Source organism: Alternaria dauci, chromosome 4, assembly GCF_042100115.1.
Source record: "Alternaria dauci strain A2016 chromosome 4, whole genome shotgun sequence".
Classification (NCBI taxonomy): Eukaryota; Fungi; Ascomycota; class Dothideomycetes; order Pleosporales; family Pleosporaceae; genus Alternaria; species Alternaria dauci.
In genome coordinates, this window is record NC_091275.1 from 2,441,227 (window position 1) to 2,460,099 (window position 18,873).

Consider the following 18,873-nt stretch of genomic DNA (forward strand, 5'->3'; position numbering starts at 1 on the left):
GTTTCGATACGATTGGCAGCTTGACGCAAATACACCGGGTCAATAGTCGGAGCCACGCCAATCATCGCTGCGTCTAGGCATAATTCCAGCGCAATTTCCTGTCCTTGGCCAATCACAAGTAATCACAAGCAATCGACCATAATCCTGCTCACTCTCCTGAACACGTCCAAAAGTGACACATGGGAGTGAGATGCAATATTGCCTTGGTAATTACAGTCATTGCAATAGATCATTCCCAAATAATATCGACATCGAAACATTAAACACTACCATCTCGATACTCACATGCCCTCTCCCAGACATACCTAGATATCCCCAACTAAACAGGGCTCTCCTGGTCCTCCTCACAGCTTCCGCTCGCCGTCCCACATCTCACATGCAAATCATCCGACGCACCACCAATCCAAACCCCATAGTCTCCCTCCACAGCAGGAACAACCCAGTTCTGTGATACAACATCCCACACACTGAGATCCTTCCGTGTCACTCTCATCCTCAGCGTCTGACTAGCCCCCGCCTCCAACTCCCTCGTCTTTTCAAAATCTCGAAGTTGAATAATAGGCGTATCGATGGCGACTTCACTCGGAAACTCAACGTAGAGCTGTGCGACGGCTTTACCCGCGCGACTACCAGTGTTGGTGACGCTGACGGTAACGTCGAATGCCGTGTCGAACAGTGCGGGGTTTCCGCCTTGTGCGCCACCAGCTGTAGGACCAGCTTTCTGTTCGTTTGAGTAGCCGGCTGGGTATGGATACGTGTTTGTTGCGTTGCCAATCCTAGCTGCAGCGTCGGCATCGTTCTTGTCGAGCCACGAGTAGAGGTACCGCCAGATGCGGTTGAAGTTTTCTGGCCAGTATGCTTCTGAAGCTGGAGGAATGGCAGTGGAATAGGTCGGTGTCTCGCCTTTTGCGGGACGAGCTGGAGGCGTCGCTGTAAGCGGAGTCACTGGCGTGATGGTCGCGTTGGAAAACGAGAACGTGGTGTAGCTGAGACCGTGACCGAAAGCATACAGGGGTGTAATGTTGGCTTTGTGAAAGTGACGATAGTCAATGTACAGGCCCTCTGTAAAGGTATCCTGCGGCTGTCCAATCTGATATCCGACAAGGCTCAAAGATTCCGGATAGTCATCCTCTGAGTTTGGCAGAGTGTACGGTAAATGACCGGATGGAGAGACATCTCCATAGAGAACCTGCATCAGTGAGTCCCCGGCTTCTTGGCCAGGCAGGTGAGCGAACAGAACTGCTTTGACCGATGGCAAGTCGTGCCATTGATCCATGAGAATTGGGCCAACAGTATGTACTACAACCACAACGTTGGAGTATCTGGAAGCTACATCCCGGATGAGTCTGTCGCCATTGTGCCAAAGATTCAGGTTCGAAGAAGTCCGATCTCCTGGGTTGTTCTCTACGGTAATGTAATTCTCACCAGAGTCGGACGTGACGAAGACAACCGCAGTGTCATTCGGTGATGGGTTCGAGTTTCCTGGAAAATTGTCCGTGTTGAAGAACTGGTAATTGGCCCCGCGGTTCTTGAAGCCATCAATCGGACTGTTCATGTAAGGGTATCTTGCCGAGCCGGAGCCCCATCCCATTCCCAACGTGCCCTTGTTGCAGCCTTGGTCCGCGCACGAGTTGATTCCATCAGGGTTCTTCTCAGCATCTGTGCCGAAGATCTTCAAGGTGCCATTGAGAGACAGAGGCAACAAGCCATCCTGGTTCTTCAAGAGCGTGATGGCGTCGCGAGCCACTTCACGAGCGACCTCTGCATGGTTGGCCTGAACATCCACAAACTCGTTGACTACACCTTGGGGTGAGATAAGAGCGCCAGGGTAGAGAGGGCCTTCAGCGTTTTGCGTGTTAGTATCGAAGTTTGGTCGAGGGTACCCCTGGTCCTGGCCCATTTGAAAGTAGGCAGCAAGGATTCGTGTCACGGCATCGTTCAAGCGGTCCAACGGGAGAGATCCATTGAGAACTGAACGCGTCTGCTCGTACATCCAGTAAGAGTTTCCGAAGAGTGGAATTGTGTGGATGTCGCCAGGCATGGACATATCTAGCCCAGCGAGAGCTGAAGCGACACCAGAGATTTGAGCCAACCAGTCAGACATGACGAAACCTTGGAAGCCAAGCTCGTCCTTGAGGATGCCGTTGATCAAGTAGCTGTTCTGTGAGCATGCGCTTCCATTGACAGCGTTGTAAGCGATCATTACCGAACCAACACCGGAACGTACACCTTTTCAAAGTCAGCCAACGGTACGTATTACAAATCGATGTAGCAAGGTCCAACTTACCCTCAGCGAACGGCCATAGGTAGAGCTCATGAAGCGTGCGGTCGTCTAGGTTGGAAGAGATAGCTGGCTTGACTAGGTTGTACATGCGGTACTGCTCCTGCTCGTTCGCAATCAGATGTTTGATCGTCGCTATGACACCAGTGCTCTGGATGCCTTCAATGGAAAGAGCTCCGCCAATTGCCTGAAGAACAGGATCAGAACCAAAACCTTCCCAGTTTCGACCGCCACGTGGTTTGCGGCCTAGGGGTCCGACTGACGGTCCCAGATGTACGTTGACTCCCTTGCCGCGAAACTCTTCACCGATCGCGACGCCACGGCGGTAAAGAAGATCCTTGTCCCATGTGGCTCCAACGGTAATCCCGGCGGGAAACGCAGTGTTGTGGTCCGTGTTTCTTACACCCAAAGGCCCATCTTGCAAGCAGAGCTGAGGGATACCGACTCTCAATGCGCTGCCTGTGTTTCCCACGCATCTTCCCATGAAAATTCCACTGCCGGCTGTGACATTGGTCTTCTCAGCAAGCGTCATATTCGAGACCAGCAAGGATGCCTTTCGGTAACTCTCAGTCCAGTCGGATGTCCATCCTCCATGAGGAGCTATGTAGAGTCAGTATTGCTAGCCTAGGATAAAAGCATCCGTCGATATTGCTTCTGGTGACATACATGGGTAGTATGGTGGCGCAACATATCCAGCTGGAACAGGATCGCGTTGCTGGATAGCCGCACCTGCAACGACTGTCGACAACCCTAGAACAAGAAGGGAAATCATGGTAAAAGAGTGACTTTAGGGAAGCAAACGAGCGTCGAGCAGGACGGTAGCCTAAGACCAAACTCGGGAAGGGAACCATGGTCTTTTGTATATAGGCCCTTGCTGACGCCGTACTCTACCCCACAACACCAAGCCGGCGTGGATATGGCATCTTTGGCAGGGCTAAGCTGGCGCTAGCCATGGTGTTGTATAGTGATGGGCAGACGGTGGGTGACGCGAAAGACAGAAGCAGGAATAAGACCGAGCATCAATGTCGTGGATCAAAGCTCAATGCTGGGGTCAAGGATTCAGACCGGCTAATGATCGAAATGCTTGTAAAGCAAGTAATAAGGGCTTGCAGCTGTTGCGCAACCACCCGGAGTTGGATCACATGCGAAAAGCGAACGCATGTTCGATGCTTAACGCATGCTGGGCTGCAATGCCTGGTACATGCTGAGAAAGTTCCTGGGCACAAGGACGAAGATCCTCACGAGACCAACTGCTTGTTTGAGATCGAGTCAAGATTCGATTGATTCTGAGTCGATCTCCGTTTGAGGCGATGGGCTCAGAACTGGGCTCAGAAGTTGCTGTATTGCCAAGTTGGATTTTCCCTACAAATCGCGAGTACATATGTACAGAGGCGGATGCGATCAAGTGTAAATTGCGATAGCAACTTCCAATACGCCATCTGCAGCCAAGGGCGTCACATGTCGCGTCGAAGCCGTAATAGTGACCGTATGTATCTGTCTCTAAGCCACGTCAATGCTGCTAGCACATGTCCAGATACCCGTTGGCTCGGGGTTTGATGAAGGATTCGCGGGGTGGATGGGAACATGGCAAGGAGAAGAGCGATGATAGACAGGGGCACATGACCTCGGCTGCACTAGTGGTTCCCCTTTCTGCTTCGGGAGCACCTATCGAGAAGCAACTCCGTCAACACCATGGCGTCAGTGGATCTTGGGCTTCCATGTTCAGTCACGTTGGCTTTATGCAGATCTATATCGCCGGAGATGACTTCTGGATGTGATCTCAGCATACATCAACCGGGCTGCCGGCTCAACCCGGATCTTGATCGTCGAGCAAGGACGGTCCTTGCCAGCTGAGCGCATAAAGAAGGTGACTAGGAGTGGTGTTCAACGGAGTACCTAAGTAGTAAGCAGTAAACACACATACGACATATTGCTTTCGTAAGCAGCAAAATGTCGAATCTTTGAGGTGCCGCTCAAGCGCCCATGAAGCAACAGCATGAAATTGCGCTCCATAGCGCTCAAGCTCGCGGAGTGCATTCAATTATCCGTCCACGAATTGCAGGAGCTTTGGAGCGAACTGCCGGATTCCGTTTGTGATTCGAGGTTAGTTGCTTCCGTGCAAGACCGGAGTAGATCCGACATGCGTACCGATTTGTATACCGAGCGCGTGTGCATGTGACGATAAGTGGATTTGGTCCATTCTGTGCGGTATGTTGGAAAGACTTCGCGCTTCAGCAAAGGGCGAGTTGAAGATGGTCAAAGATTGGGGCATGGATTCTTTCCACACATCGGTGAGCTACCTCAGTATCCAAGCACACTCGCCGCCAGCACTGAGCGGTTACTATTTTCGAGGCATCACATCCAGCTACGATCCAGAGGGTGGGCTTGCTACTTTTCGAACATCTGATGCGGGACGCTCTGGCCGCGGTTGAATTGAGAATCGCAAAATATGACGATGTTGGTATGAAGGAGGCTTGGTGCATGCCGTTATCGATTTCTGTGAATTCGGATGCCGAGGTTGGGGCTGAGGGGCGAGGCTGTGTGAACGAGTACCTACACCGGAGCATCAGACGAACGCTTCTCTCGTGCGACGTGACCGTTTGTCGAATCGAGGAATTTCTCGGTGTCGCAGGACCATGCTACAGCTTCCTGTCATCTACCGCTCGGCTATGCCCATACTTAGAATCTATGGGTCGTGAAGCGCGGAAACCACCTGCGTCTTCGTGTCTCTGCTATCCATGGATCGCCTCGGGGCGCGCCAGTTCCGATCCGACTGCAAGCTAGCGTTTACGAAACACTGCTACAGCTTGTGAGGCATTGATCTTCAACGTTCGCCAGAGGCACAGTAATGGCCGGCAGCAGTTCGCGGGCGCTTCTCGTGGGAGCCTTGGACAGAACGTGCTTTCGGTTCTTCCCGCAGTCCCGCTGTGATCTGTGATCTTGTTTGCTGAAACGACCCACAACCCATACTCGCCCATCCAGTGACCGCGCCTATCGTGAGCGCCTCGCGGGCTATCGGCCGACCGTTTGTTCTTTTTCTGTATATGGGTCTGCCATCCTGAAGCCCTCCAGGGGTTCTTTGAACTCCCAGAGCCCATAGCGAGGGCTTCTTTGGAATAGCTCGCTGACCTTCCATACCACGTTTCTGCACCTGCATCTATCTGCAGGTCCCCGAGCTCAGCCCTACTGAGTATTGATGACTATGTCCTACGGGTATCTGACCTGGTGAGGCACCCCTTGCCCTCGTGTCGCTTGCCAAGGTCTTTATTTGGGCCTTATGCGCTCGTCGAATCAGCGTCAGATTAGCCGCCCTTCCCCTCCATCGCTTCCCCTCCACCACTCGGCAGCGGTATTATTCTTAGACACAGCCGCATTAGGGAGCACAGTAGATATTCTCAAACAGGCGCTTCCGCTGTAGTCAACCCTCCCTTGTTCGAGGAACGAACCGCTCACGTTTTGTGCTTCAACCATTCACAGGCCCAATTTTGGCCTGCCCCAGTCCCTTTTCATGGCGCTTGGAGCCACGACCCAGTGAACAGCCTCCTCTTCGCCTAGTCGCACATCCCATTCTCGGTAGATAGAGATCGATCCGGCGATTACAGAAACATGTCCTGGTTTCAAAAGAATTCTCCGAGAGGCCTACTGGTCTTTGTTGTCGATGGAGGCTCAGTGTGCGGCTCGTTGTATAAAGACATTCGCGATGCCCCTTGATTCAGGCCTCAGACAGCACAAGCCCAAAGGTACGAACAGCAGCTTTTTCGTTTTCACTCTTCAGGATATCTCCTACCTCTCGTTCCTCATACATCACTGTCGTTGTCCTACGCCAGCTCTACCTTAATCATAATAACGTCCTCGGTCGCTTCCATTACTCTCATCTTCATCGTCGCTGCGTCTTTCCATATCTCCGTTCCAGTCACTACTTTCTTGTCTCGATAGTCTTTTCTTTCAATTGGTCAACATGCCTAAGATTGAAAAGGGTCCCGCGCACCGCCTTTCCGTATCGACCGCATCGGCTGCAGGCGGAACTCGGAGCTCCTCCTGGTCAGCTAAAGATGACGAAACGCTCATCCAGGCTAGAGCACAAGGCCTTAACTGGAACCAAATTGGACCGAAGCACTTCCCTTCCAAGACCCCAAATGCTTGTCGCAAACGGCACGAACGATTGATGGAGAGGCAAAATGCAGAGCAGTGGGACGGCGTGAAGCTGGACGTGCTAGCGCAAGCATACATGGAAGTGCGCCGGGACATGTGGAGTTTGCTAGCTGCCCGAGTTGGAGAAAAGTGGCAATTAGTAGAGACAAAGGTATGTCGTGTGCGATCATAAGTGATACTGAAACAGCTGATACTGACTTGGCTTAGTGTATGGAGAAGGGGCTAAAGAATCTTACTCAGGCCTATAGGTCGGCGCAAAAGAAGCTCGAGAATGGTACCTACCACGACCATGAAGATAGTGGAGTAGGCGTTTCTGACCTCGAAGAAGATCAAGAGGATCATCATGTGGACCTGCACGCCCTGTCCACAATCCCCGATACTCATTACTCGGCATACCCAAGCTACCCCATGCAGCGTCAACAACGGGTACCGAGCATTCAATCTATGCTGCAACCGATGCAACAGCACCAGCAACATCCGATGCAACAGGCAATGCAACAACCCATGCAACAGTCAATGCAGCAATCACTGCAGCAAACTATGCAGCCACCGATGCAGCAGGCCATGCCGCAGCAGATGCAATACTCTCCGCACTCGCATCATCTTCCGCACCAGCAATAGACCCTCGGTATCATTGCTAGCCAGCTCGGCCCTTGTTTAACATCTTTTATCCGTCTTACATCTCCTTATCACGATCCTTACGAATCCGTCTCTTGCGCTTGAGACGGCAAGCAGTTTCTTTCTGTACGAATACCCCATCGGAAACACTCCGATATCAAAGTCTACCCCTTTGGTAGCTCTCTTCGCCAAACACCACCTCAACGATGGACGTCAACTAGTCACATTGGCAATCTTCTTATACCCCTTGAGCATTTGACATCTGCATGGAGGACTATAGTCGGGACGGAGAAACTGGACGCTCGCTTCCATCTAGACTGGCGACATGGCGGAGGCTTAATTGGCGATTTTATTTTCAACGCTTTCAGTATATGCTGTTCATGGTCACACGCGAGCATTGGGACGAAACTCCTATGTAGATTGTGTAGCCATACTTTCTTGTTAATGTTGATTGTTTCACTTTACTATTCATCATGCATGCGTTGTGGCGGGTATATACCATTGGCTATCTGAAGCTACTCATGTCCTTCAGTGTACAGACTGTTCCTTCCAAGGTGACTACCTAAGCAGCTGGCAACAGTTTCTTTCAAACATACACGAGGGACCATATGCATTGACTTGCTAACACTTAGGTAGTTCAGTCTCGTTCTTTGTTGCAACAACAGCATAGCCCCCACACGCACACAGCCACCTATATTCCGCCTGACCCCGCAGAACCCAGGCATAAGCATCAAAGAAAACCGATAAGATTGTGCATCATGTTGCAGGCCCCAAATATACGTCTTCCTGCAGCGGCATGGTAGCCACCCGTCCGCTTTACCACGCGACAAAGCATGCAGCTCATCCGCGGCCCTGACACGCAATGACACGCGCATCTGCCGTCGATCTTGGGAGTCGATGGTCCCGCGCTAAAAGAGCATCATGACATAACCACCGATTCGGGTGTGTGCGCGCGCGCCAGACACTTAGCCCCCAACTTCTCACAATACGCGAAACCACCATGTTTGAACGTGTGCGATTGAGCGATGCCCCGAGCCCCTCTCCTTCGCGTGCCCTACACCGATCCCCTTCCGGCACCTAGGATCATTCCTGCGAGCGCGACAACGGCCAGCGGTGCTATTAGTGCTTTGGTCGACTTCCTGTCGCCTTCGTTATCCACGTCTACTACGCCTTCGAGAGCTGTTCAATCGAGGCTCTCTAGTCGACTCGACCGCGGGGAGAATGTTGGGAAGACGCTGCTGCTTACCGGTGCTGGCATCTCGGTAGCTTCTGGCTTGGCCGACTACAGAGGCACGAATGGCACGTATACGCTGAACAAGACGTATCGCCCGGTGTATTTTCACGAGTTCTGCGACAGTCATGAGGCGAGGAAGAGGTATTGGGCGAGAAGTTTCCTGGGCTGGACGAATTTAGAGAAGGCGAAACCGAACAAGGCGCATGAGGCTTGCGGAGACTTGGGACGCATGGGTGTGGTTGGGAGTGTCATTACGCAGAGTGAGTTTGATCTGGCAAACCTCACCAAATATGCGTGGGGGAGGATTGGTGTTGAGATGCATACTCATGCTCATGGATCAAACAGATGTAGACTCCTTTCATCCAAAGGCGCACCCGCAGCTTCCCACGATCGAACTACACGGCTACCTACGCAACCTCGTCTGCCTGACCTGTCGTAACGAATACTCGCGCCGTTTGTTCCAAGACCAACTATCTGCTCTGAACCCCTCGTGGGCTGCCTTCCTCGCCGAGATGATCGAGTCGGGCGCCCTAGATACCGAGAACCCTGACGAGCGTCGGAAGAAAGGGCTCAAGTCGAACCCCGACGGTGACGTCGATGTTCCAGATGCTCCATATACCACGTTCAGATACCCACCATGTCCAACCTGCTTGGAGAAACCTCCAAAGCGCGCAGACGGAGGCACAGTCAGCGTAAAAGTTGACAGAGATGGCGCATGGGATCCGGCGAGCGAAGGCGGAGTGCTCAAGCCAGCTGTCATCATGTTCGGCGAGTCTATACCCGCCGCCACCAAGGTCGCCGCTGAGGAGGCTGTCGATGCTGCCGGTAGGATACTAGTCATCGGCAGTAGTCTTGCGACGTACTCTGCGTGGAGGCTAGTGAAGAAAGCAAAGGAGATGCAGATGCCAATTGGAATATTGAACATGGGTGGTGTTCGGGGCGAAGAAACCTTCTTTGGAGACGTTGAAGATACGAATACTGGCCGGGAAGCAGCCCGCTTAAGTGAGAATGCCGAGAAGGTACTGCCGCAGGTAGTGAGGATATTGCAGGAGATGAAAGGAAGCAAGTCGTAGGCAAACTATCAAACAACAAGTGCAAAACGCATTTGGCAACATGCGGATGTGATTGAATATGATGAAATTTTGCCGTCGAGGCAGTGGTTGTGCTAGCTGAATAATGCACAGCATTCTAGGTAGACTCTCCATCCAACTCCAACTTCGCGTAAATGTGATATCATATGAAGCAAATCATCCACCGAACAGGCCTATGCTGAAGGAAAAAGACAACAAATGGAACTCCAATCAGATCAGGGCCTTTCTAGGCACCCCTTTCCCGATCTCTTCTCTCACCCTCCTCCTCGCCATCAGCATCCTCAACAACCATTCTAAATCCCTCTTCTTGCTCCAACTTCTTCATCCCCTCAGCCACTACCGCTTGCCCCTTCGCCCTCGCCTCCAGCAAGATTCCCAAATCCCTTCCAGGAACTACCCTCAATTCGTCACTGCAGCTGCGGCAGATGCGTAACTGACACCACGTACACGCCCACTTCCTGTCTTTGTCGTTTTCATGACATACCATGCAGCCCATGGGTTGGAAGATGTTGTTGGACCAGATGTTGTGGCGGTGACCAGTGTAGCAGGAGAGTTGCGAGGGCGTTATACGTGGAATGTAGGAGACGTGTAAGGGGATCGGGCGGCGGGTCAGAGGTGTGAAGGGAGGGGTTTGTGGCGTCGTGGATTGAGTGGGTTCGTCGTCGATGGGAGATGTTGGAACGGAAGGACCGGGGAAAGGGGAAAGGTTCAGATCTTGTGCGTCGGATGATGCTGGGCGGGATGGAGCGCTCGTGGGTCGTACGCCCGGGGAAGGCTCGGGAGGGTCGAGTGATGTTGTGCGGACGGGTGTTTGGGTCTCGACTGGGGGTGTAGTAGTTTGCGGTGCCGGATCAACTGGCACTGAGGCTTCTCCTTGTTGAACGGGCTTCTGCTGGGGCTCAGCAACAGCACCAGCAGGCTCGTAACTAAAAGGCCTCGCCTCGCTGGGAGGTGGTAATGGTGAAACCGGCGAGATCTCACTTTCCTTCTTTGCTAAGACTGGCTTCAGCGTCGGAGAAGGTGTCATCTCGGGCGTAATCGTATGTACGTCTTTCGTAGGAATTGGAGGGGCCGGCCTCATTGCCTATACGGTTTCAGTCAGCAATCAACGTGCTATGATTGGAAAAGGATCCAGGTACCCTTGAATTTGCGACATTGTCACACAGTACAACTATCGTACAAGTACTGGAGAAGGGAAAGGGAGGCGAATATATACCTTCAAGACGCTGAAACCTGTGCTGCTTTTACCGCGGGCGTGGAGAGGCGACGCCGGGGCCTTCATACGAGGGTTTGACGGGAGGCCCGTGAAAACCTTCTTAGGAGGTGCAGGAACTTTGGCATTTTCTTGTTCCTCATCTGGTGTTGGCGGGAGTTGCGCTGCCATATTACGCGGCTGCTTCTCTGCGATGCTCGCTTGACTATCGATGCTGGCCTTCCTGGGCATAGCATCTGATCGCTGGCTGTCTACACTGAGGTCTCTGGGTGCAGATGTAGGAGGCATCGGAGCGCCTTTCCTTCCTCGCGGTCCGTCGGTCAGTTCTGCCAAGCTCTTGAACCTCTTGAGTCCTTGGTCTGGAATTGCTTTACGCTTAACAACCGGGGACGTAGTCTCAGTAGGCACCTCTGCCGGTTGTCTGCTCCCGCCTTGGGAAAGAAGGGAGTCGTTCCTCGAGAGATCCGTTGCTGGCAGTGACGATTCGCTACCCATATCAGACTGTTTAATCGACCTCCGCCTCTCCGACTTGGCTGGTGGTGGGGGTGGTAGGTCTTTCTGCTCTGACCCAGAAGAAGGGAGAGACTCGGACCGTGCCGGGAATACTGGGGTAGGGGGGACTGTTGCTGTTGACCCGTTGCTGATGGTGAGCTTCAGAGATGCTGGCTTAGATTCACGAGATAGGCTACGCGATTGAATCCGTCTCCTTGGTGGAGATCCTGGAACTGGACTTGCTGGAAAGACAGGTGCGTCTTGATCATCTATGGTCTGTTAGCAAATTTCGCTTCAACGCTGATGATGTCAAGTCAGGCCATAGTAAGGGATACGCTGAGCACTCGCGAACGCTCAATTATTGCCTGAAGAGAAGTGCGACTATTGGTTTTCGGATCCAAGAAATTCCTGCTTACCTCTCAGTTGAAACTTCGCTTGCATTCTCAGCGCAGCTGGCAGCGGTTTGCGCGCAAGGCTATCCGATCGTGGCGGAGGTGGAGGGAGTTCCTTGTCCGCAGGCACAGGCGAATACGTTGAGGGAGATGCGTCGCCTCGGCCAAATGAGTTGCCATAGTCGTTGAGTAGCGCGCTGACAATGTCTTGTCTGGAGGCAGGAGCCGACAACAGGCCCTGTTGAGCCATGACGTCGGTCATTGTGAGTTCAAAATATGAAATGTCGTGTATCAATGAGAGCGTGTGTCGCGATCAAAAGATGGCGCCGGGTGCAGGGATGGTGTTCGAAGGGATGCTTTGGTAGTGAGTGTGGTGTGTATAAAGAACGTGAGGGTGATGAAGAGAGTGACTATGCCGTGAAGCAAGATGAAAAGACAGGTTCCAGCCCGATTATAGACTTTCTCAATGAGCACAAGTCATGAAGGAAGGAATGAGAGGAGTGGAAGAGACGCGCATAGCAAACTCTCGTGGCGAAGCTGGACGTCTCAGGTACAAGAATGAGCATGGGACACGGCTGACAGAAGAGTGGTCGGGCCTTTCAAACGCATGAAGTGTTTGACATATGGGCCAGGAAGAGACTGGCCTGTCACAGCTGACGACCAACGACTGCGCGGATTATCCATGCAAGGGTTGAGGCGTTGGAGATGACAGGATGGTCCCGAGCTCCACCGGGGAGCGGGATACTTTTGATCGTTCTGTGGAATTGGTCCACGGCCACATTGGACGGCCCGGCAATTTCTCCATCAGCCGGTCTTGAGGCGATCACGATAAACATCGAAATACAGCGCGAGTCCACGTTCTTCATGTCGTACAAACGGCCCGACAACGGGAAGCTGAGGCACAACGTTGATGCGTGACATGCCAGTCAACCGCTTCTGCCAAATCACGGCACCCCGCAAGTATGATCTGCACGTGATGAGCTTCCGCCGCGTTTCAGGTTACCGAAATGGCTCTCTCGGAGGAGATCGAGAAGACATGCCGAGGGGCTGGTCAGACCCACAGTCGCACACGCGCTGACGTGTGACGTTCGCAGATCCACATATCCTCGCTGTCCGCTTTACTGTGTACATGGAGCTTCCATGTGCATTCCATGTTGTGATGCAATTTCCTTCTCGGAAACAAATGCTTCGGTCAGAAACAAAATGACGATGATGCAGACAGGGTGTCTGCAAATCGTTGGCGGGAGCGGACCCAAGTACGCGATCGTGACGGATAGATTGTGTAGCATTGGCGTCGAAATTTCCCGGGTCCGCGGGCTGTGCCATGACCCTTCATATTGTACAAATGGAGAGATGGCCAATCACTAAACATGCCCTGATTACCGGTGTTCGTGAAACAATGTTCGAGATTGCTCTTTGTGTAGCCGGCTTTTGATCTTCCGATCGTGGCCTGTTATTGATTTGAATAAGACGCCTCACTAGAGACAAACTTTGCACACATCGATACATGGCCTTGTGTCTCGATAAAGGCCTATCGCGATGATAGCCAATGCTGTGGGTCAAAAGATCCACGGGTATTCCCTCCAACTCTGCAACAGTCAATCATGACCAAAAGTGAATCCTCCCATGCGCCGTCGCTAATGAACAGTCGATCCGAAGCATCGACAAGGACTAAGGCAAAGTATTTACAAGAATAGTAGGTATAGGGTATCACTCCATCACTGGAAGAAATAAAGTACAAACATTAGGATCAAAGTTATCGTAGGTGTAATGGTGACGCTCGTAGTCGGTGCAGCAGCTTTGAGTGGGGCGGCCGTAACATTAACGAAGGTCGAGCCGCATGCTATCGAGATCTGCTGAGCGGCTGAGGTGTAGGTTTTCGAAAGAGGTTGCGTAGCGTTGTTGCCGTAATAAGAGAAGACGCTCATTGCCTGTTGGAGGCACGAGTTGCAAGTTGGCCGTGATCCACCAGGAAGTTCTTGTCCAATGGGTAGGTAGTATGGGTATGAATCTCCTGGTGACGATGTGTTGCTGACAGCATTCGCGAAACAATAGTTTCCTTGGTCATCATGCAAGCAGCTTGCCTGATACGATGGCTGGTATGCGACGAGGCCGTTGTAAGCCTGCAATACTAAGGGATTGTCGTTCTCATAATCGGACTTGCATGCCGTTTCTGACAGCAGTTCTATCGCAAAATTATCCAGAATCGGTTTGCATTGCGCTGCATTTACTTCGCAGGTCGCGTCGAGGGTTTGTGTAATACGGAGGGTAGATTTTGAGGCATCGAAAAAACCGCTTGATGTCTACAGCCTGTCAGTCCAGGTTTTGACTACGTAAGTTTCTTTGCACATACCTGTATCAATAAGGAAAAAGGGTGGCAGTTGTTGAACTCTGTACTTGAACGCAGGCGATTGAGGAAGTTTGCGCATGAGTTGGTGAAGTTGTTGGAGAAGCCAGTATCGAATGCCCTAGGGATTTCGAACTTGGAGCTATCGGCGGTATTAGAGTCGGTATTGATAGCCCGTTCCGAAAGTGGAGCAGAGAGTATTTGTGTGACATCGTCGTCGCGTTTTAGAGGAGGCATCAACAGCGAGGCGGATGGCGGCGGGCTGAGGTCCAGGTGCAATGCCGATCCTGTCCAAGCAAGGTCGTCTTCCACGAGCAGTGCCGGTCGATCACCATGTGTTTCCGTTGCGGATACGGGGGCAGCCTGGGAACTGCAAGATAGAAATACGACGAGCAGCAGAAGCAACGCACGAAATTGAAAGCCGATGCGTGGTAACACTGGGAGATATAAGGGGACTCCACAGCAGCCGTTTTCGTGTTGTCTCTTCCGTGTTGGCAGGGGATTATGGTGCGACAGGATCGCTACCGACTCGCGTTCGAAACATTGTGAACCCATACCCAATAAGCGATGCTATAGCCGTTGGTGATGCTATTATTAACCGCAGAATCTCCTCGGAATCCTGAGGCCCATGACCAAACTTTCGTAGTGGCCAGGCGGATTACGGTCGTTGTCGATGACCACTTTGTACCACTCTCAGGTACTGGTACCTTGCAGCGGTTCAGCAAGTGTCCGAGGGCTTTTTGCGGGCCGGCAGGGGTAGGGAAACGATCGTAACTGGGAAAAGGCAAAGAGTGACAACCAGTTGGACGGACCTGCTTATCAGTGTCGATCGCAACCCAAAAGACGTTTTGAACGGTCTTTTCGTCGATTTGTTTAGCAGCCTCCAGAACATGCCAATGCATGGGAACGGCCGGCCCTTATGATGATTGCCATGGAAGCTGCGAATCCTTCAAGCCACCAGCTCATTCTTGGTCTGCTAATAAAGCCACGACGGGCCCCCCGTGCAAGCAAGACTCGTTTCTTCGGCTGACGACATGCAAGCGATTCGGGTAATAGAAGCTTTTGGCCAAATCACAGTCTGTGAGTCTAAAGGCTCTGATTGGTCGGGCGTGTATTGGTCTGTTCAATGCAATAAAAGTTAACCAGATCGAGCGATGTTCTGGCCAGAAAAACGGGACGCCATTCTCCCTAGGCGGCGCGGTCCCTGACGCCTTCGCCAAATACTGCCCTTCGCACGGCGATAGGGCTCGTTCTGTGCAGCTGCCGGGTCGGCAGGTGGCTGCTACAAGGCGTTGCGAGGGGCAGCGTTACAATGGCGACTTTGCAACGATCACTAGAAGTTGCGCTGCATCCTGAACGCCTAGGAGATGATGTGGATATTGCCTTTGTCCTGTTCAACGTCGACGTTGGATGAACGACGTGTTGTAGTGTTGGGGATAGCCCTTGACACCCCGGAACAATCTCGCGATCGCGGCGGTCACCCAACACTCTATACAGTATCGCCAAGCCAATAAGCCACTGCGAGCCACGCCCCTATCAGCTCCGTTCTTTGCGGTCTCTCGCGTCCTTCTCAGCTATAGAGCGTGAATCGACGCTCACATTGGATTGCACACTTCTTCGCCGGTCTCATCGCAGATGTTGGCGCGCGCGACTTACACCTGCATTCTGCTCGACCAACTCAGCTCCACCTGGGCAACCAACACTTCATGTCCTGCGAGTTGAGAGGTAGTAATCAAGGTCAAGGAAAGGACGTGCGCCATCGTCTCTTTCAACACCCTTCTGCTGTCGTGTCCTATGGTGTTGCCAAAATTGCACAATACCATCTTGTCAACATACCACCACTAGCAATGGTGGTCACCTGCGGCACACGTATGTGCTATCGAAAACAATATGTTTGCACTCTCTGGGCGATTCTACGCCCCTTTCTACCTACCTGACGCGGGGATACTCCCCGCATGAAGCTACTATTGAAGCTCCGTCTTCCACAAAGGTCAACGGTCACTGTCTGACTCCAGCATTAGTGCGCACGTTCCGGCTCTTCACACCATCAACGCGTGTGCATCCATCAACGCGCCGTTTATCAACATGGAGATGTCTCCGCTAATGCACATCTAGACTTGACTTACCGGTCTATTACATGTGTGGCCATCGCAGTCATCAGAGATCTTGCCACTATCCTGGAATGCACATCGACGGGCTACGATCTCAGATGACCCCATGCTCAAGCCATTGAGCCTAAACTACCTTGTTCATAACAAGTATGGCATATACTGACCTTCGGCATCTGTAGGCTATGCACGGAATAGAGAATTGTAGGGACAGGGTCTGGACTTGTAGAGATGGGAAGAATTATGATTCCACTTGGAGCAGCTATCAAGACTTGCTAGTATTGCCAAGTGGACGTGATAGTATGGAGGCTCTACTAACCTAGTATATGATACAGTAATGTTGGCAATGCATCTCGTGTATGGGAGACTGCCCTTCGGTACACTTTCCGCTGAGACAAGAACATGTTGCGACCCTTCCAGCTCACGGCAGGAGTAATGTGTTAGCGTACCATTTGGGCTTTACGGTGAGCGGATATCTCGAGATGTACGCTCTAAACGACCACTGCTTTTTAGGGCGCTTGGCACCTATGGCAGTTGGCGCTCCGATAAAGAAGCCGTTTGTCAGACGTATACTCAAGGACTCTGATATACAACAACTTGTTCTAAGGAAATTTTCATATTCGGTCACGACTATCGCCACAGCTTTCAACTTGTGGCACGCCAGACATCGATATGTGACTCTGACAAGTCTGTATACAGACGCGAATTTTGGTAACACACAGTTGAGGATGGACAGACCAGAAAGTGTATCATGCAAAGAAATGAAGGTGTTCTCTCAATCGGGACCAAAGAGCATATGAACTCCACGGAGCAGAGGTTTTATGCAATGGATAGGAAAACCTGTTTGCACAAAAGGACTCAAGACGCCCATTGCATAGCCACGTTGATAGTCCTAGTCCCAGATCCCAAGAATGAAGCCACCGATCTCCTCATGATGCATTGTGATGAGGAACATAATCAACTGTGGTACCTAGGTAGGTTGTCGAAAATGACAGTACTTGAGCAAGAGATGGCGATAAACTGAGGGATCGAGAAGAAGGCGCGCTAACTTGACCTGACTAGCGCGTATCGCGGGATTCGCCTCGTTAGAGCAGCTGAAGTTATCGTCTTGGACTACCTTAATGCATCTTGTGAACATGGTGTGTACGGTACATTGAAGATAAATACACTGGGGTGGTTCGTGCAGATGAATGGTGCCGCGAAAGGAAAGGATTTTCGCCAGCACAGACGCTAACGTAGGTATTCTCGCTCCGCTTCTGCATCCTTGTGGTCGCGACATCCAACAACCGACACCCATGTTGCCAGCGGTCCGAAAACTCAACGGAAGCACCGGATCGCTCGTTGCTAAGACCGCAGATAGGAACGCGCTGACGAGTCTCATGCAATGATGATGACTGTCCCCTCTTTTGGTGGGGTTCAGGCGGTCTGTCAGCAGAGTGAACTTCATCTTCAGCTGTGCCATCACTTTTACTATACCATCCATATTATCTCTACTGGGACATACCTTCACGAACATGGCGAGTCGATCAATTGTATGTGAATGTTGGAATACATGTCTAGGTAACCCTAGAGTAGTCGAAAGCTGATGGCTGACGCGTGACGTAGTTGCTCATAGCGCTTGCCATTCTTGCGCCATACGTGTATGACCGCTACCTTGCGTTCTCGACAATATTGGGGAACAGACCAGGGAAATTCGAAAATGTCAACAAGTTCAAGAGCCATGAGGTCAAGTTTCGCGATCAGCTCCGAAACTGCGAGGACGTGCTCTTCGAGGAAGGCATGGGTATTGCGTTCCTGAGTTGCAACCCTGGAAGAGATCAATGGAACACCGTAATGGTGTGTAGCTTCCAGCCACTTTTGCTTACAGAAGCGAAACGTGTCTGTGCTCTGTGGACTAACATCTATAGGGCACATTCGCTCCAGCCCTAAGCAAACCCGGCAACGAGGACAGCCCACACATCTGGATCTACGATTATTCAACGCCTAACATTCCGGAATCTGACGCCCTTCAGCCGCTTGTCTTGACTGACTACAACAATGCGGCAGATTTCCAACCCCTGGGCATCGAGTTCGACGCCGCGACTTCAACACTATACGTCATTAACCATTCCCGGAATTCTGGAAACATCATCGAAGTATTTCAGGTCTCTGTCCAAGATGCAGTAGCAAAGTATGTCCAAACATTGACGCATCCGCTGATCTATACACCGAACTCGATTCATTCATTGGGAGATGGAAGACTTCTGGTAACTAACGACCATTACGTTGGGGCGCTCATCTCTCCGCTCATTTCGCAGGTCGAGACTTTTGCTGGCATTCCTGGGGGTGGTATCGTATACACCGACATTCATAACCCATCGCACACAAAGACGTTGGCCCGTGTACCTTTTGCGAATGGCATTGTTATGCTCAACTCGACGACCGTAGCTGTTGCTTCATCAGCGAAAATGGGAGTGAATTTCTACACTTTCAGCCCCGACACGATCACGTTACATTTCCGGAAGTTTATTCGCGCCCCTTCAAGCGTTGACAATCTTTCTGTCGACGCTTCTGGCAAGCTTCTCATGGCAGGCCATCCTTTTGCGCCAGGACTTATGAAAGTAAGCAAAGCTAGGGCAAAGTGTAACATGCAGGGGTCGGAAGATGAGAAGAAGGCCTGCGAGTGTACGGCGGCTAGCTTTGCGGCTGAGTGGAGTGAATCCGGGGGACTGAACACTTTGTACAAGAACAACGGGGACGAGTTCTGCAGCAGTAGTACTTTTGCTCGGGATGTGGGCAGAGGCGTGGGTATCATCACAGGGTTGTACGACAAGGGCATCTTGGTGACAAGGGACGATCCAATCACTGCAGAGTGAGGCTCAGAGATGGCTATAACAAGTATACTTATTGATGCCACGTTAACATCTATCTGAGAAGTTGCAGTATACGCAACGGATGAGCAAACC

The 18,873-nt window shown here is 51.8% G+C and overlaps 6 protein-coding genes across 6 annotated transcripts; 3 read left to right on the forward strand and 3 right to left on the reverse strand.

Annotated features, from left to right (window-relative positions):
* Positions 1 to 233: 233 nt before the first annotated feature.
* On the reverse strand, positions 234 to 3,856 carry ACET3X_005361 (uncharacterized protein). Its single transcript, XM_069451557.1, has 3 exons — positions 2,948 to 3,856; positions 2,288 to 2,881; positions 234 to 2,229 (listed from the first exon to the last, which is right to left on the reverse strand). The coding sequence occupies exons 1-3, from the start codon at positions 3,051 to 3,053 to the stop codon at positions 320 to 322; spliced, it is 2,610 nt and encodes an 869-aa protein (XP_069307405.1). The 5' UTR covers positions 3,054 to 3,856; the 3' UTR covers positions 234 to 319.
* A 1,806-nt stretch (positions 3,857 to 5,662) lies between these two features.
* ACET3X_005362 (uncharacterized protein) lies at positions 5,663 to 7,477 on the forward strand. The gene is made up of 2 exons (XM_069451558.1): positions 5,663 to 6,584; positions 6,641 to 7,477. Exons 1-2 carry the CDS (start codon positions 6,240 to 6,242, stop codon positions 7,052 to 7,054), a joined length of 759 nt encoding a protein of 252 aa, XP_069307406.1. The 5' UTR covers positions 5,663 to 6,239; the 3' UTR covers positions 7,055 to 7,477.
* A 599-nt stretch (positions 7,478 to 8,076) lies between these two features.
* ACET3X_005363 (uncharacterized protein) lies at positions 8,077 to 9,358 on the forward strand (the record flags this gene model as incomplete). Its single annotated transcript, XM_069451559.1, has 2 exons — positions 8,077 to 8,545; positions 8,631 to 9,358. 2 exons carry the CDS (start codon positions 8,077 to 8,079, stop codon positions 9,356 to 9,358), a joined length of 1,197 nt encoding a protein of 398 aa, XP_069307407.1.
* A 425-nt stretch (positions 9,359 to 9,783) lies between these two features.
* On the reverse strand, positions 9,784 to 11,735 carry ACET3X_005364 (uncharacterized protein; the record flags this gene model as incomplete). Its single annotated transcript, XM_069451561.1, has 4 exons — positions 9,784 to 9,792; positions 9,861 to 10,460; positions 10,593 to 11,350; positions 11,498 to 11,735. The coding sequence occupies 4 exons, from the start codon at positions 11,733 to 11,735 to the stop codon at positions 9,784 to 9,786; spliced, it is 1,605 nt and encodes a 534-aa protein (XP_069307408.1).
* Positions 11,736 to 13,191: 1,456 nt separating this feature from the next.
* On the reverse strand, positions 13,192 to 14,057 carry ACET3X_005365 (uncharacterized protein; the record flags this gene model as incomplete). Its single annotated transcript, XM_069451562.1, has 2 exons — positions 13,192 to 13,776; positions 13,827 to 14,057. 2 exons carry the CDS (start codon positions 14,055 to 14,057, stop codon positions 13,192 to 13,194), a joined length of 816 nt encoding a protein of 271 aa, XP_069307409.1.
* A 3,385-nt stretch (positions 14,058 to 17,442) lies between these two features.
* Positions 17,443 to 18,783, forward strand: ACET3X_005366 (uncharacterized protein; the record flags this gene model as incomplete). The annotated part of the gene is made up of 3 exons (XM_069451563.1): positions 17,443 to 17,460; positions 17,534 to 17,764; positions 17,836 to 18,783. The coding sequence occupies 3 exons, from the start codon at positions 17,443 to 17,445 to the stop codon at positions 18,781 to 18,783; spliced, it is 1,197 nt and encodes a 398-aa protein (XP_069307410.1).
* Between the last annotated feature and the right edge of the window lie 90 nt (positions 18,784 to 18,873).

Bases quoted from the DNA above. Each gene is read 5' to 3' on its own strand.
- ACET3X_005361 (XM_069451557.1), bottom strand. From the start codon at position 3,053: ATGATTTCCCTTCTTGTTCTAGGGTTGTCGACAGTCGTTGCAGGTGCG. The intron at 2,882-2,947 runs GTATGTCACCAG...GACTCTACATAG, and splicing joins TGCGCCACCATACTACCCAT to CTCCTCATGGAGGATGGACA. The intron at 2,230-2,287 runs GTAAGTTGGACC...GACTTTGAAAAG, and splicing joins CCTATGGCCGTTCGCTGAGG to GTGTACGTTCCGGTGTTGGT.
- ACET3X_005362 (XM_069451558.1), top strand. From the start codon at position 6,240: ATGCCTAAGATTGAAAAGGGTCCCGCGCACCGCCTTTCCGTATCGACC. The intron at 6,585-6,640 runs GTATGTCGTGTG...GACTTGGCTTAG, and splicing joins GGCAATTAGTAGAGACAAAG to TGTATGGAGAAGGGGCTAAA.